The sequence below is a fragment of the Xyrauchen texanus genome, chromosome 27, assembly GCF_025860055.1.
Source record: "Xyrauchen texanus isolate HMW12.3.18 chromosome 27, RBS_HiC_50CHRs, whole genome shotgun sequence".
Taxonomy (NCBI): Eukaryota; Metazoa; Chordata; class Actinopteri; order Cypriniformes; family Catostomidae; genus Xyrauchen; species Xyrauchen texanus.
In genome coordinates this window covers 4,808,152-4,820,646 of record NC_068302.1, presented here as the reverse complement: position 1 = coordinate 4,820,646, position 12,495 = coordinate 4,808,152, and the positions used below count along the sequence as shown (strand labels likewise).

At 44.9% G+C, this 12,495-nt stretch overlaps 1 protein-coding gene across 1 annotated transcript in view; it reads right to left on the bottom strand.

Annotated features, from left to right (window-relative positions):
- Positions 1-11,884, bottom strand: part of LOC127620883 (taste receptor type 1 member 1-like) — a 38,134-nt gene extending 26,250 nt beyond the window's left edge. The window contains exons 1-5 of the mRNA XM_052094222.1: positions 11,705-11,884; positions 11,223-11,520; positions 10,309-11,049; positions 9,886-10,095; positions 9,680-9,800 (exon numbers count right to left, since the gene is read on the bottom strand). Of these exons, the coding sequence (XP_051950182.1) occupies positions 9,680-9,800; positions 9,886-10,095; positions 10,309-11,049; positions 11,223-11,520; positions 11,705-11,883 (1,549 nt within the window). The 5' untranslated portion in view covers position 11,884. The remainder of the gene's footprint in view (positions 1-9,679; positions 9,801-9,885; positions 10,096-10,308; positions 11,050-11,222; positions 11,521-11,704) is intronic.
- Between the last annotated feature and the right edge of the window lie 611 nt (positions 11,885-12,495).

Below are 12,495 nucleotides of genomic sequence, written 5' to 3'. Positions count from 1 at the left end.
TGGGGTACTTAGAAGCGGCGCTCTCTAGGTGTTGGCTAGCTGCTTGCCACTATTTCTTATGGTAATGCTGACATTTTTAATCTAAAATTATTGGTTGTTTTTTTGGACTGAATTAAGGATTGTAGTCAGAGTATTCATAATATCCATTTGTTATTTGAAGGAATTAAGTGCTAACATTAGCATTGTTAGCATTTCCGAATTTGACATCAGTAGAGACAGAGACAAAACGTCTCGGGTTACATGTGTAACCCTTGTTCCCTGAAAAAAGTGGAACGAGATGTTGCGCTGCTAAGCGCTACGGGGAACAGCTTTTGCTGTGAGCCGAGCTGAATAATGTGTGGAACACGTCAATGAACATTGACCGGAATTTATAGCCTCGGCTAATGTAATCATTAGATGCACCTGAGGCCAGGCTATAAATGGATACGTCACCAGGTGTCATCAGATACATCTTTTTGAAGAGCAGTCCTGGGACATCCCAGTGCGGCAAAGCAGCGCAACATCTCGTTCCGCTTTTTTCAGGGAACAAGGGTTACACATGTAAACCGAGACGTTCCCTTTACAAAAAGCTTCACTACGATGTTGCGCTGCTAAGCATAAGAGCCCGGAGTAGCATAAACATCTAAACCATTCAATTTTGATGAATGTGTGCGGAGAGGACCAGCCTGCCGCATCACAAACTTGTTCAGGCATGAGCTGAGATGTCGACTCAAGGGCATAAGAGCCTGGAGTAGCAAAGCATCTAACCCATAAAGTTCGATGAATGTGTGCGAAGAGAACCCTATCGCACCACAAACTTGTCATAAAAACTGATGAATGTGAGCGGAGAGGACCAGCCTGCCGCATCACAAACTTGTTCAGGTATGAGCTGAGATGTCGACTCAAGGGCATAAGAGCCCAGAGTAGCAAAGCATCTAACCCATAAAGTTCGATGAATGTGTGCGAAGAGAACCCTATCGCACCACAAACTTGTCATAAAAACTGATGAATGTGAGCGGAGAGGACCAGCCTGCCGCATCACAAACTTGTTCAGGTATGAGCTGAGATGTCGACTCAAGGGCATAAGAGCCTGGAGTGGCAAAACATCCAAACTATATAAATCTAATGAATGTGTGCGGAGAGGACAATCTGCCGCATCACAAACTTGCTGCAGAGGGAGACCTCTAGCCAAGGTTTTAGAGGAGGAGAGCCCTCTGGTAGAGTGCGCCCTGAAACCTACTGGCTGAAGCTTGACCGCGCACCTCGTGAGGCCCGGGCAATAATGAGGATGCCTCTTTGAGGGCACCCCGCCCACCAAGCCATGGCAAACCGCAGTGGCCACATAGAACCTGGCAGTGGTGAGGCAAGTGCCCGCTGACAGTTCTTTCTACAGAAAATCCAGAACTGAAGCAAACTGGCAGTTAGCTGGTTCTGTAATAAGAACTTTAGTAGAAGGAAACGCATGCAGGCGCATTTGCATTCCCGAGGGGGAGGGGGGGGACTGGGCGATTCGGGGAGAAGTAGAGGAGACATTGCGCTATCAACAGAGGCGAAGAGGTCCTCTTCTGCCCTGTAAAATCTACCCAGATCAGTTCCAAGTGGAGGGAGCCCTAGCACTAGAAATGGTCTCGATAACCTCAAGAGAAAACCCCGTGAACCCCATTTGGTACCCTTAGGGGCCAGAATGAAAGGTTTCACAATTCGGGCCAAGGATGAGAAGGTCCTCCCTGTTCGGAATCGCCCAAGGCGAGCCGTCGAGGAGAGGAATTAGCTCCGAGAAACATATCCTGTTCGGCCAGCGCAGCGCCATTAATATAAGGCAAGACCCTTGCTGGTGAACATCGCCAAGACTCCCGGGAGCAGAGAAACTGGGGAAAGAAATGCATACAGACGCATTCTGGGTCATGTATGTGTCTTAACGTCCAGACCCAAGGGGGCTGGGTGATTTCAGGGAGAAGTAGAGGAGACATTGCGCTATCAATAGAGGCGAAGAGGTCCTCTTCTGCCCTAAGATCTCACCCAAACTTGTTCCAAGTGGAAAAAGCCTGGCATTTAAAAAGGTCTCGATAACCTCAGGAGAAAGCCCTGTGTCCCTCAGTTGGTACCCTTAGGGGCCAAACATGAAAGATTCCAAAATTCGGGGCAGGGATGAAATATTGCTCTGTGCCTGAGATAGAAGATCCTTCCTGTTCGGAATCGCCAAAGGCGAGTCGTCGAGGGAAGAGATTAGCTCCGAGAACCAAGCCCTGTTCAGCCAGCGCGGTGCTATCAGTAAGAGGCAAAAACCCTTGCTGGCGAACTCTGGGCAACTACTACCTTAGGGTGGAGTTCTTAACTCCCCCGTTGGTATTTCCTGTCTGGACCGTAAATCTGCTCCCAGTATCACGGGCATCCAGGGATATAACTGACCTGAGTGACAGGAGCTTACCCTGGGCCCTAAGGAGAATCCGACGTGTCAGAAATACAGCTGACAAGAACGTGGGTCTCCTTGAAGATTTATGTAAGAGGCTACCGCTGTATTGTCCACCCGAACCAAGACATGGCAGCCTCAGGAGGAGGTATTTCAGGGCCAGAAATACAGCCATCAACACGAGACTGTGACTGTGACAACTGAGCTGACGACCCTCCTATCCCCTTAAGCTGGACGACCACTTAAGGCCGCTACCCCACCCGTCAGGGAGGCGTCTGTCGTTAGCAGTCTGCGACAACAAGACGCACCTAGAGTGGGACCCAATGCAGAAAACCGGGGTCTGAACCACATAGAAAGGGAACGAAGCCTGAGGCGGGTAACCCTATTTAGCCCAGGGGTTTTGGCCCTTGGAAGAAATCCCCTGGCTTTTGGCCACAACAAAAACGGTCTCATGAGCAGAAGGTCCAGAGGGATCACCTTGGACGCGTTCGCCCTGAGACCTGGAAATCGTTGATACTGATAACAGTGCAACCTTGACCTAGCCTGACTTTGCTCAGGGTGATCTGAATGGACTCAATCCTAGCGGGAGACAGTTGTGCCCGCATTGTGATTGAACTCCATATGATGCCCCGATAAACAGTTTTCTGAGTGGGAGAGAGGACGCTTTTCTTGGTGTTGAGCCTCAACCCCAGAGAAACAGATGAGCTAAGACGATGTCCCTGTGCTGAACTGCCAGTTCCTAGAACTGTGCTAGGATCAGCCAGTCGTCTACGCAATTCAGAATGCAGATGCCCCGGAGTCACAAGGAGCCAGTGCTACATCATGCATTGTGAATGTGTGGGTAAAAAGGGCTAGGCTGAGTGAAAGAACCTGACCCTGGAAGACTTCGCCCCCGGAAGTGAACCTCAGGAACTTTCCATGTTGTGGCAGAATTTCTAAATGAAGTATAGAAGTGCATCATAAGATCAATGGTGACCAGCCAAACGAGTTGTAGGGCTTGAGACATGACCGTCTTGACAGGCATCATCTTGGACTTGAACACCCATGGGCAGTTCAAGCTTTAAGATCTAAGCCAGACGCCACCCCTCACCCTCCATGGGAAACGGGAAGTATTTAGTGTAATAACCTAACTCTCTCTCTGGAAGGGGAACACATACCATGGCCCCTTTAACCAGGAGATTGAGTTTTGTTTTTTTGTTTTTTGTTTTTTTACAAAAAAGAAATCTGGTTTACGGTAGTGAGAACACGCCATTTAAACACGGAAAAGCGGCGAGAGAATTAAATCCTGACGCCCTTATAAGACCCACAGAAAAGAATATATCCGGCAGAAGTTTCCACGCTGCCAGGATCTCTGAGATGGGTATTATATTTTAACACTTCCTGTTGAGGGGTTGTCGGGTGTTTCGCATCCTGAATAAAATGCAGGAACCGCGAAAACACCCAATTTTGACGGAAGCCTCTGCAACCCGAAACACCAAGAGGTGGCGGGAATGGAGGGGCTTCGAGGGGGTACCGGGAGGGGTGAAGTGAAGCACGCGCCCGTCCCGAGGGAGCTACCCCTAATCTAGGCGCAAGACCGTCAGGGTTTTCTCTTACTAGAATTTATAGTCCTGAGGTCTTGCTTCGGGGCTGGCGAGGGCGTGCAGACTGTCCCCAATCCCTGGGAGGAGGAGCACGACTCGCCACGCTTTGCTTTTGAGCCTCCCTTCAGTCAGGACCGAGGTGGGTCTGAGGCTTGCTCGTCAAGCGCAGAACCCACACTCAGGTCGTCCAGGAGGTCAGCCTGGTACGCCTGAAAAACAGCATAGTGTGCAGAGCAGCACCAGCCTGACCTGCTGCTTGATAAGCCCTTCCCACTAAAGTGGAGGTTGTCCTACAAGGCTTTGAGGGAGAGAGGGCTTCTAAGTGACGATGCCGAGCCCAGCGAGAGATAGCCCGCAAGCGTCTCTTCGACCGGCGGCATCACTGAATACCCCTGTGCCTCAGCACCCACGATAGTCGAATATAATGACGTCGAGGGTATGTGAACACGGAAGAAAATATATATATATTTTTATATATATATATTTTTTTCTTTTTTTAGGGGTTCTCCATGAGCGAAAAAGCTCTTCATGGAGGTTATCAAAGAAAGGGAAGGGACCCATGAGGCGTTCCCTTTCTTAGACTGGAAGATAAAATCTATCCCCTAATTTGGAGCGTTTGGGGGTCTCTTTTTCGCGTGGCCAGTCCAATCTGGCAACCGCACGAGTAACAACATCGAGCAATTCCTCCGTAGATTTTTTATCGCGGACGGAAAGCTCGGAGGCGGGAAGAAGAAGCGTCGGAACGCGCTTCGAGATCATGTGAAGGACCAGCTGGGTTTGGGGAGAGAGTGAGAGAAAGGGGTCAACCCGTCTCTTGCTCCTCAGCCAAATCCATGCACGAGCCCCACGAACGATCTTTTTGTGAGTGCTGACTCCCAGAAGCAAGCGAGGCGAGCATGACACACTCTGCCTGTTAAAGCAAATCGCAGTGCTCGCACCCGCCCTGCTGCAACGCGAGTGCAGCGTGCTCTTACCCCCAAACAAACAGCAAAAACTGATGTGTGCCGTCTTCAGCTATAGAGCGAGAAGAGGGGAACACGCACCGTTTGCGGCTTTCAGTCATTCTCTCTTTTTGTATTTTTTTTTTTAGAAATATATATATATATAATATTTTCTAAACAGAAGAGAAAAATAGAACAACGTTCACTGCACACTGCCTAACTGATTCTATCTCCTAACAGAGGAAAGGAAGTTTTGACAGGGTGTGTGAAACACACAGAAACAGAATCGCTCTGAAAAAAGTTTATGATGACACCTGGTGATGTATCCATTTATAGCCTGGCCTCAGGTGCATCTAATGATTACATCAGCCGAGGCTATAAATTCCGGTCAATGTTCATTGACGTGTTCCACACATTATTCAGCTCGGCTCACAGCAAAAGCTGTTCCCCATAGCGCTTAGCAGCGCAACATCGTAGTGAAGCTTTTTGTAAAGGGAACACACCTTATAAATCATTTAAAAGAGTCTTGTATGCAAGGTTATTTTTCTCCATTAACAGACATCTTATTGAGTTTTGTGTTCCTTGCCACAGTCGCCTTCGACTTGCTCACTGGGGTTAAAAATACAAATAGCATTTAATTACTTGTGTTTAAACACAATTCACAATCTTTTAGAAGAAGAGTAGCCTGGACCGAACTCCAGGCAAGTTTCCCTATCAGAGAGCGCTTGCAGGTCCCCTACCCTCTTGATGGAGGTGAGCGCCGTAAGGAGGGTAGTCTTCAGAGAGAGTGCCTTAAGCTCCACTGACTCTTAAGTGCTCAAAGAGAGCCCCTCGTAGGCCTTGCAGGACTACAGAGAGGTCCCACGAGGGAACAAGGCACGATCTGGAATGATTCAACCTGGTGGCTCTCAGGAACCTGATGATCAGGTCATGCTTTCCTAAGTACTTACCGCCCACTGTGTCTTGGTGTGCAGCTATAGCGGCTACATACACCTTCAAAGTGGAGGGGGACAGCTGTCACTCCAACCTCTTCTGCAGAAAGGAAAGCACCAAGCTGACTGCTCATCTCTAGGGGTCTTCACGCCAGGAAGAAAACCACTTAGTGAACAGACGCCACTTCAAGTCATACAGGCACCTCGTAGCGGGGGCCATACCCTGAGTGATTGTGGTAGGTAGATTGTGGTGGTAAGCCACTGAGGTCTTCCATGTCCCGTCCAGGGGCCAGACATGGAGGTTTCAGAGGTCTGGTTGTGAGAACCAAGTCTGGATGGGTCAGTAGGGTGCTACTAGGATGACCTGCTCCTCGTCCTGTCTGAACTTGCACAGGGTCTGTGCAAGCAGGCTCACTGGGGGAAATGCATATTTGCATGATCCAGGAGGCCAGCTTGGTTCCAGCGCACCTATACCGGGGCGCCTTGATCAGGGCGTACCAAAGTGGGCAGTGGGAGGATTTTGGGGAGGCAAACTAGTCTACCTGTGCCTGCCCGTATCGACTCCAGATCAGCTGGACCACCTGAGGGTGGAGTCTCCACTCTCCCTTGTGGGTAACCTGTCATAACAGCACGTCCGCTGTGGTGTTGAGGTCGCCCGGGATTTGAGTGGCTCGCAGCAACTTGAGGTGCTGCTGACTCCAGAGGAGGAGACGGCGGGCGAGTTGCGACATGCGAGGGGAGCGTAAACCACCCTGGCGGTTGATATATGCTATCATTGCCTTCCATTGTCTGTATTGCCAACAACTCGAGGCAGTTGATGTGCCAACGTAGCCGTGGGCCCATCCAGGAGCCGGTAGCTGCGTGCCCATTGCATTAAGTGCCCCAGCCTGTCTTGGAGGTGTCGGTCGTAACCATGACGCGCCTGGAGACCTGTTCTAGGGGAACCACCGCAGGGGCGCTGAACCTGCCAAAGAGAAATGGTGGACGGTAGTCGGGGAGATGGCTGTACACACCGGTTATGTGACCCAGGGAATGAGAGAACTGTTCTTTTGTTGAATGTTTGTGTACCACAGCAACAGAGCATACAGTAAAACAAAAGTGTGTTTTGTCAGCCTCTCGCATCTCGATTAGGTTGAGCCATAGTTGGCGTTCCTGGACCGACAATGTGAACATCATCTGCCCGAGAGACCGCGCCGGAGGGATTGATGCCGGATTGATCCTGCATCAATCCCGGGGCGGAACTACCCTCATGCAGCTCTTTCAGCACCTTGGCTTGGTGTACTTGCAGGAGAGCCATGGCATCCAGGGGGAAGGCAGCTTGCCCAGCAGCACTGCAGGCCCTGGAATGTAAATGCTCATCACCTTTGCAGGCACCGAACAAGAGGTCGAACTCGCCCTGAGATGAGCCGGCACACTCATCCGGGAGCAAACGAGCATGCTGGGGAATGGGAGTTCTGTGGGGATTTACCTTACAGAGGTGGTACCATTGTGGTCCCCAAATCGCCCCAGTGCTAGCCGCACTGGCCTCATACCCGTGGGTAGAAGGACCAAGGCAGGGAGCCACTGGGATGGCGTGCTTTCTTACGAAAGCAAGCTGCGACCACAGCGGTCATGGTCATGTCCTTGCAATGAGGACATGACGCATCCGCGAAAGATGTCTCAGCGTGGACAGTGCCCAGCCACGAAAAACAGCGATCGTGGCTATCTGAAGGCGAGAGATAACAACTGCATCCAGGAATAACGCTCAACTGGAAGGTCATCTTTAAAAATGCACGTCTTTTGCCCCTCTTTTAGAATATACACTTTCAGGTGAAAAATACTCTTTTAGAATATACTCTAGTAGATCTGCTGAGGCACCCAGGGGCAATCTCTGCAGTGCACCCATGCAGAGGGGAGAAAGCCGATGTAATGCGCCGTAAGGATCCAGCAGAGGTGAAATGGAAGCCGTGGGAAATTCAGCTTGCTGAATCATCGATTGCTCTGCTCCAAAGAGAAAATCTGAATGAGAGGAATGCACACCAGCTCCTTTATTCCTGTATGCCCGTGGGAGTGGAATGCAAATACCACTCGCCAATTCCTATTGGCCTTTTATCAAAGATCAGAGGTGTCTCGGGCTCCCAAGTGTGACCCCTAGTGTCACTACAGTGACACAATGTAGAGTGAGTGACAGATAGGAACTGAAGACATAAGGCAAAAAATATATATTTTTTAATAATAACAATATTTAATTATGTACATTTACTTCAAGGTTTAACTACATCACATTCTTTCTTCTAAAGCCTGTTTGATTTAGTTTATTTCCTAATGTTAATTAATGCATTAACTAACGAATATGTACTGATATGTAATTAAGGTGACCGTTATCAATGCATGAATTTAAATGACTCGTGTTGTAGTTAATGTTAGCTCTTCATTCATTCCTGATTAGTCCATTCCTTAACTCATCATTAATTCATGTGGAAGTAACTAGTAGCTCAGGTAATAATTCATGATTATTCATGTATTTTTATTATAAAGTGTTACCCAGTTTTTTTTTCTTTCATGGTAGCAGCTGTGTTTCTTCATGCTGTGTAAATGTAAAAATGTCTCACGAGAAGTTAATTGTGTCAACTCTCTCCAAGATTCACCCATTGGTTGTTTGTCTCAAACATCACTCATTCATGTGCATGAGCTTTGGTGTTAACCACAAACTCTGGATAAAATTCTAAGTTGACAGAGAACATTTGTACCAAGCTTCTTGATATTGTTGAAACTGATTTGAACCGGTGTGGCTCTATCTAGTTTTCTTAACCTGAAACTTACTCTGAAATTCTGAGTTTGTTCAACTAGCTTACAGGCCAAGGGAGCTCAAATAGGGAAGCAAACAAGGAGGGTAACAAAGAAAGGCAGGTGTAATTGATGAATCGATAACATGGCAAACAAGGGGGAGGGTTTATCACTCAAGACAGCATGGAAAGGAGTGACAATGAAAAAACAAATAGCAAAGACATGCTCACACACACACACACAACAGACCTCACATGAGAGCACACAGCCATATGCACACACACAACAAGAGAAACACAACTTGAGTGTCAGAATCCAGCCACAAAAAAAATATAAACAAGACCAATAAATGTGGCAGGATCCTGACAGCCTGTCCACTAATCTTCAACATGTTTTACACTAAACTACCCATTTGAAATGAATGATGTGTGGAGATATGATTTTTTTTTTTTATTAGAGAAGACAGACAATTTTGTGACAGGTCAGTTTATGTCTCGTCCCATTCATTTCTGTGGTATCAGTGATTTATTGTAACACGCTAGTGGACCGTTATGCCTTCTCATATGATGGAGGTTATTATTTCAATAAATAAAATAATCTCTTACCAGGTTCAGCTGGGGGAGCCATTTCCACTCTAGCTAAAGGGCATGAATATAATGCCAATATCAGTTAGCTATGTGTAATACAAGTAATTTATTGATTTAGTAAAATTGGTAGATTGGGCAATGTTAAAAACAAGGATATTGATTCAACTGTAAAATTAATTATTAAGTGTCTTTGAAGCCCATCCTGAGATGACTGTGGAAGTCCACATAGATGCAGCATCTTTTGTTATTTGGCTGATAAAGGCTTTCGTTGACAGTAATGTATTGTTTTTTAAGCAAAGTGATGCAAGCAGTGGTCAGAAAACTGATACTCTCTACAGTGATGTTTTCATAGTGCATGCAAAAATCGCTACAGTAGTGTTTCCCTTATGAGAATGCCCTGACAGTGAAGTTTTGTGGTGGTAGTATGGACTGAAAAGTCTGAAATGCCACGGTGTCATTGAAAAGTGCACTACATACTTACGAGAATAATTCACATAGCTGTTTCTTGCGCATTTTTCACACCGAAAACAGCAATCATGGAATCCTTCGGGTACCTTTGAAAATCCCTCCTTACACTCAGAAGAGCAATTTGATAAAGGAACCTTTATGAAATAGGAAAATGTGTTGTTAAAGGTAATTAGGATAGCTAAATGTTTAGATAAAGGCTCACCAAGAAAGACAACTTACAGAATTGTTATGCCAGGGCAAGAGAGAGCTGTTGATGGTAAAGGTAATTTCAGGATATGTATCATATGTGCCCACCATCTCATACTGTGGAGGATTCATTTTAGTATGCCAGAGAATGACTGCGTAATTGACAGTTGGATCACCATTATCATCATATTTTACCTGACGACCATTGAGTGGAAAATCCACTTTCTTCATTTTTTCCAGAAGCTGTTGTATAGTGTGAAGATTATTATTGTTTTATTTCATTTCTAATATAAATGTATATAATTCATATTAATTTATGCAATTTATTAATAAATGTAAAATTATATTTAAATAATACTGTATAATAATAATAACAATTTATATTAATTATGTATTAGTTAATGAACATTACTTGATAATGAATCTTTTCATGCACATTCAAATGCATTCACTCACCATGTATGGCCTAACTGTTGTGTTTTTGTGGCATTTGCTCATTTCGCACTGAAGAGCTTTATGTAATCCATGAGCTATGGTATATATGGCAGCATAGATGCCAAAGGAGAATGTGGGATTTTCATTTATAATCTCCTCTGCTGTCAATGGTGTGCAGCTCTCACAAGCTTGATTACAGGTATAACTCGGGACTTCAATGCTATAATTATTGTGAATATCCGACGCTCCTTTGACTTTATAGATGAATTCATCAAATCCGGGCAATGTCTGTAATCTCTCTGTAATGCCAATAACTGTACCGATTTTGTCTATTCCTGACTCTCTTGGAAGCTGTTGATCCATAGACCATGTTTCACCTGCAATCCAAACTTTGTTTTGGATGTTGTTCGCTATTGCTGCTTTAATTATGTTTTTTGCAACTTGTGGCACAGCGAAAACCACAATGACATTGATTTTGAGCATATCAATCTTTTTAAGTGCTAGACTGTAGTTTGCCTCAAGGATGAGAGCCTCTTGATAAGCCAAGCAAATTCCAGAATTGCTAATATACTTGTTAAACTGTCTCAGGCCATCTTTACTGTAATCGTCTTGACCACCAAGAAAGGCAACCCAGTTCCATCCAAACCACTTAATGATGTGAATAATCATCTGTATCAGGTCTTTGTTGCTGGGGACTGCTCTTAGAAAAGAGGGATACTGAAGTTTATTACTTAATGCATAGCTGGAAGCTCCATAATTCACCTTTGAAACAGAATAAAAGAAAATGTTCAAAAGTCATTTGTTAAAGTTGTATATACTGTATATACCTGTACTTATCCACAACTATAATATGGTACTGTACAGTCTGATGGTCCTGAATACTGTGTATGAATTATGTGTATTTCTTTATGTAAATGGTATAAAGATAAATTTACCATTGGTATAAGATCAACTGTGAACAATGGTGCAATCGTCATTGAGCTTGTGCTTCCATATGGTCCTATTGAAGCAATTACTTTAGGCTGATGGTTGTTGTGCATTTCTTTAGGTTTAATTGATCCATTCTGTGAGATAAAACTGAAGACTGCATTGAAATTCTTTGTTGCAGAACAATGGTCAAAAATGTCATAGCCTAGAGAAACATTAGGCAGGAGGGTGGTGGAGTTATTAATTTCCTCAACAGCAAACCTCATCACTTGGAGCATCTGATAGCCAGATACTGAGAATGTGTGCCTAGAAAACATGAGTAAAGAAGATTAACTGCAATGACATTTCATTTTAGAAACACGACTTGTAAGCATTAAGCATTGAGGAAATGCTGGTTTAATATACAACACTGCCATGCAAAACCCATAGACTCAGAGTGTGATAAGAATTCAGTTGAATGCAGATGAAAAAGAAAAAGGTCTTTGCTTACCTGGAACATTCAATCATCCCTGGGGTGGACAGGGGTGTAGCATGATCCACTTCATGTAAAGCAAAAAGACCACCCAATAAATAATCTCCCTCCAAGCTGAACTCAGATGATGAGGAAGAAACCTTGAGTAAATAAACAATAAAGCACAAAAGGAAAGTGTAAATGCTACTCAGAAGCATGATTTTAGTTGGACCATTAGTAGTGAAAAATTGATTTTCCGTTCATTTGAGAGAATTCAGGCTCATATACTTCACTTTAATTTGCTTAAAACACATTTCAATTTGCTTAAACCACTATTTTCACTATTACAAATGTCCATATCTATAAATTCACAAACCATATGTCAGTCAGTTAAGTAGAGCATTACACCACACCACAAACAACAGAAGATGGAAAACGACACTTTAATTTACATTTTGGACTGTGGAATTTAGCAGCACTTATTTACCTCATTACTCATTCAAATTATACATTGATATAATCCAATTGTGTTAATTGTGTAATGTTGGTGTCTAGGAGTGAAAGAGGAAGAGAGGAGACGCAGGAGTGGAATCTTTAAATCTTTTAATTATAATCGTTGGAGTGGAAACAAACAATAAATCGTAACATCAAAACTTAACTCAATGTAACACTTCATAAACACAGCGCAACACTTCAAGGACTGACCAATGATGAATAAAACTAGAGTGTATTTATACACAGAAAACTAATGAGGGAATGGAATGATGAGGGTAGGGTGACTGGGGAATGACCTCTGTGGTCGTGAGCATGGGCACAGACTGGGGAATGAC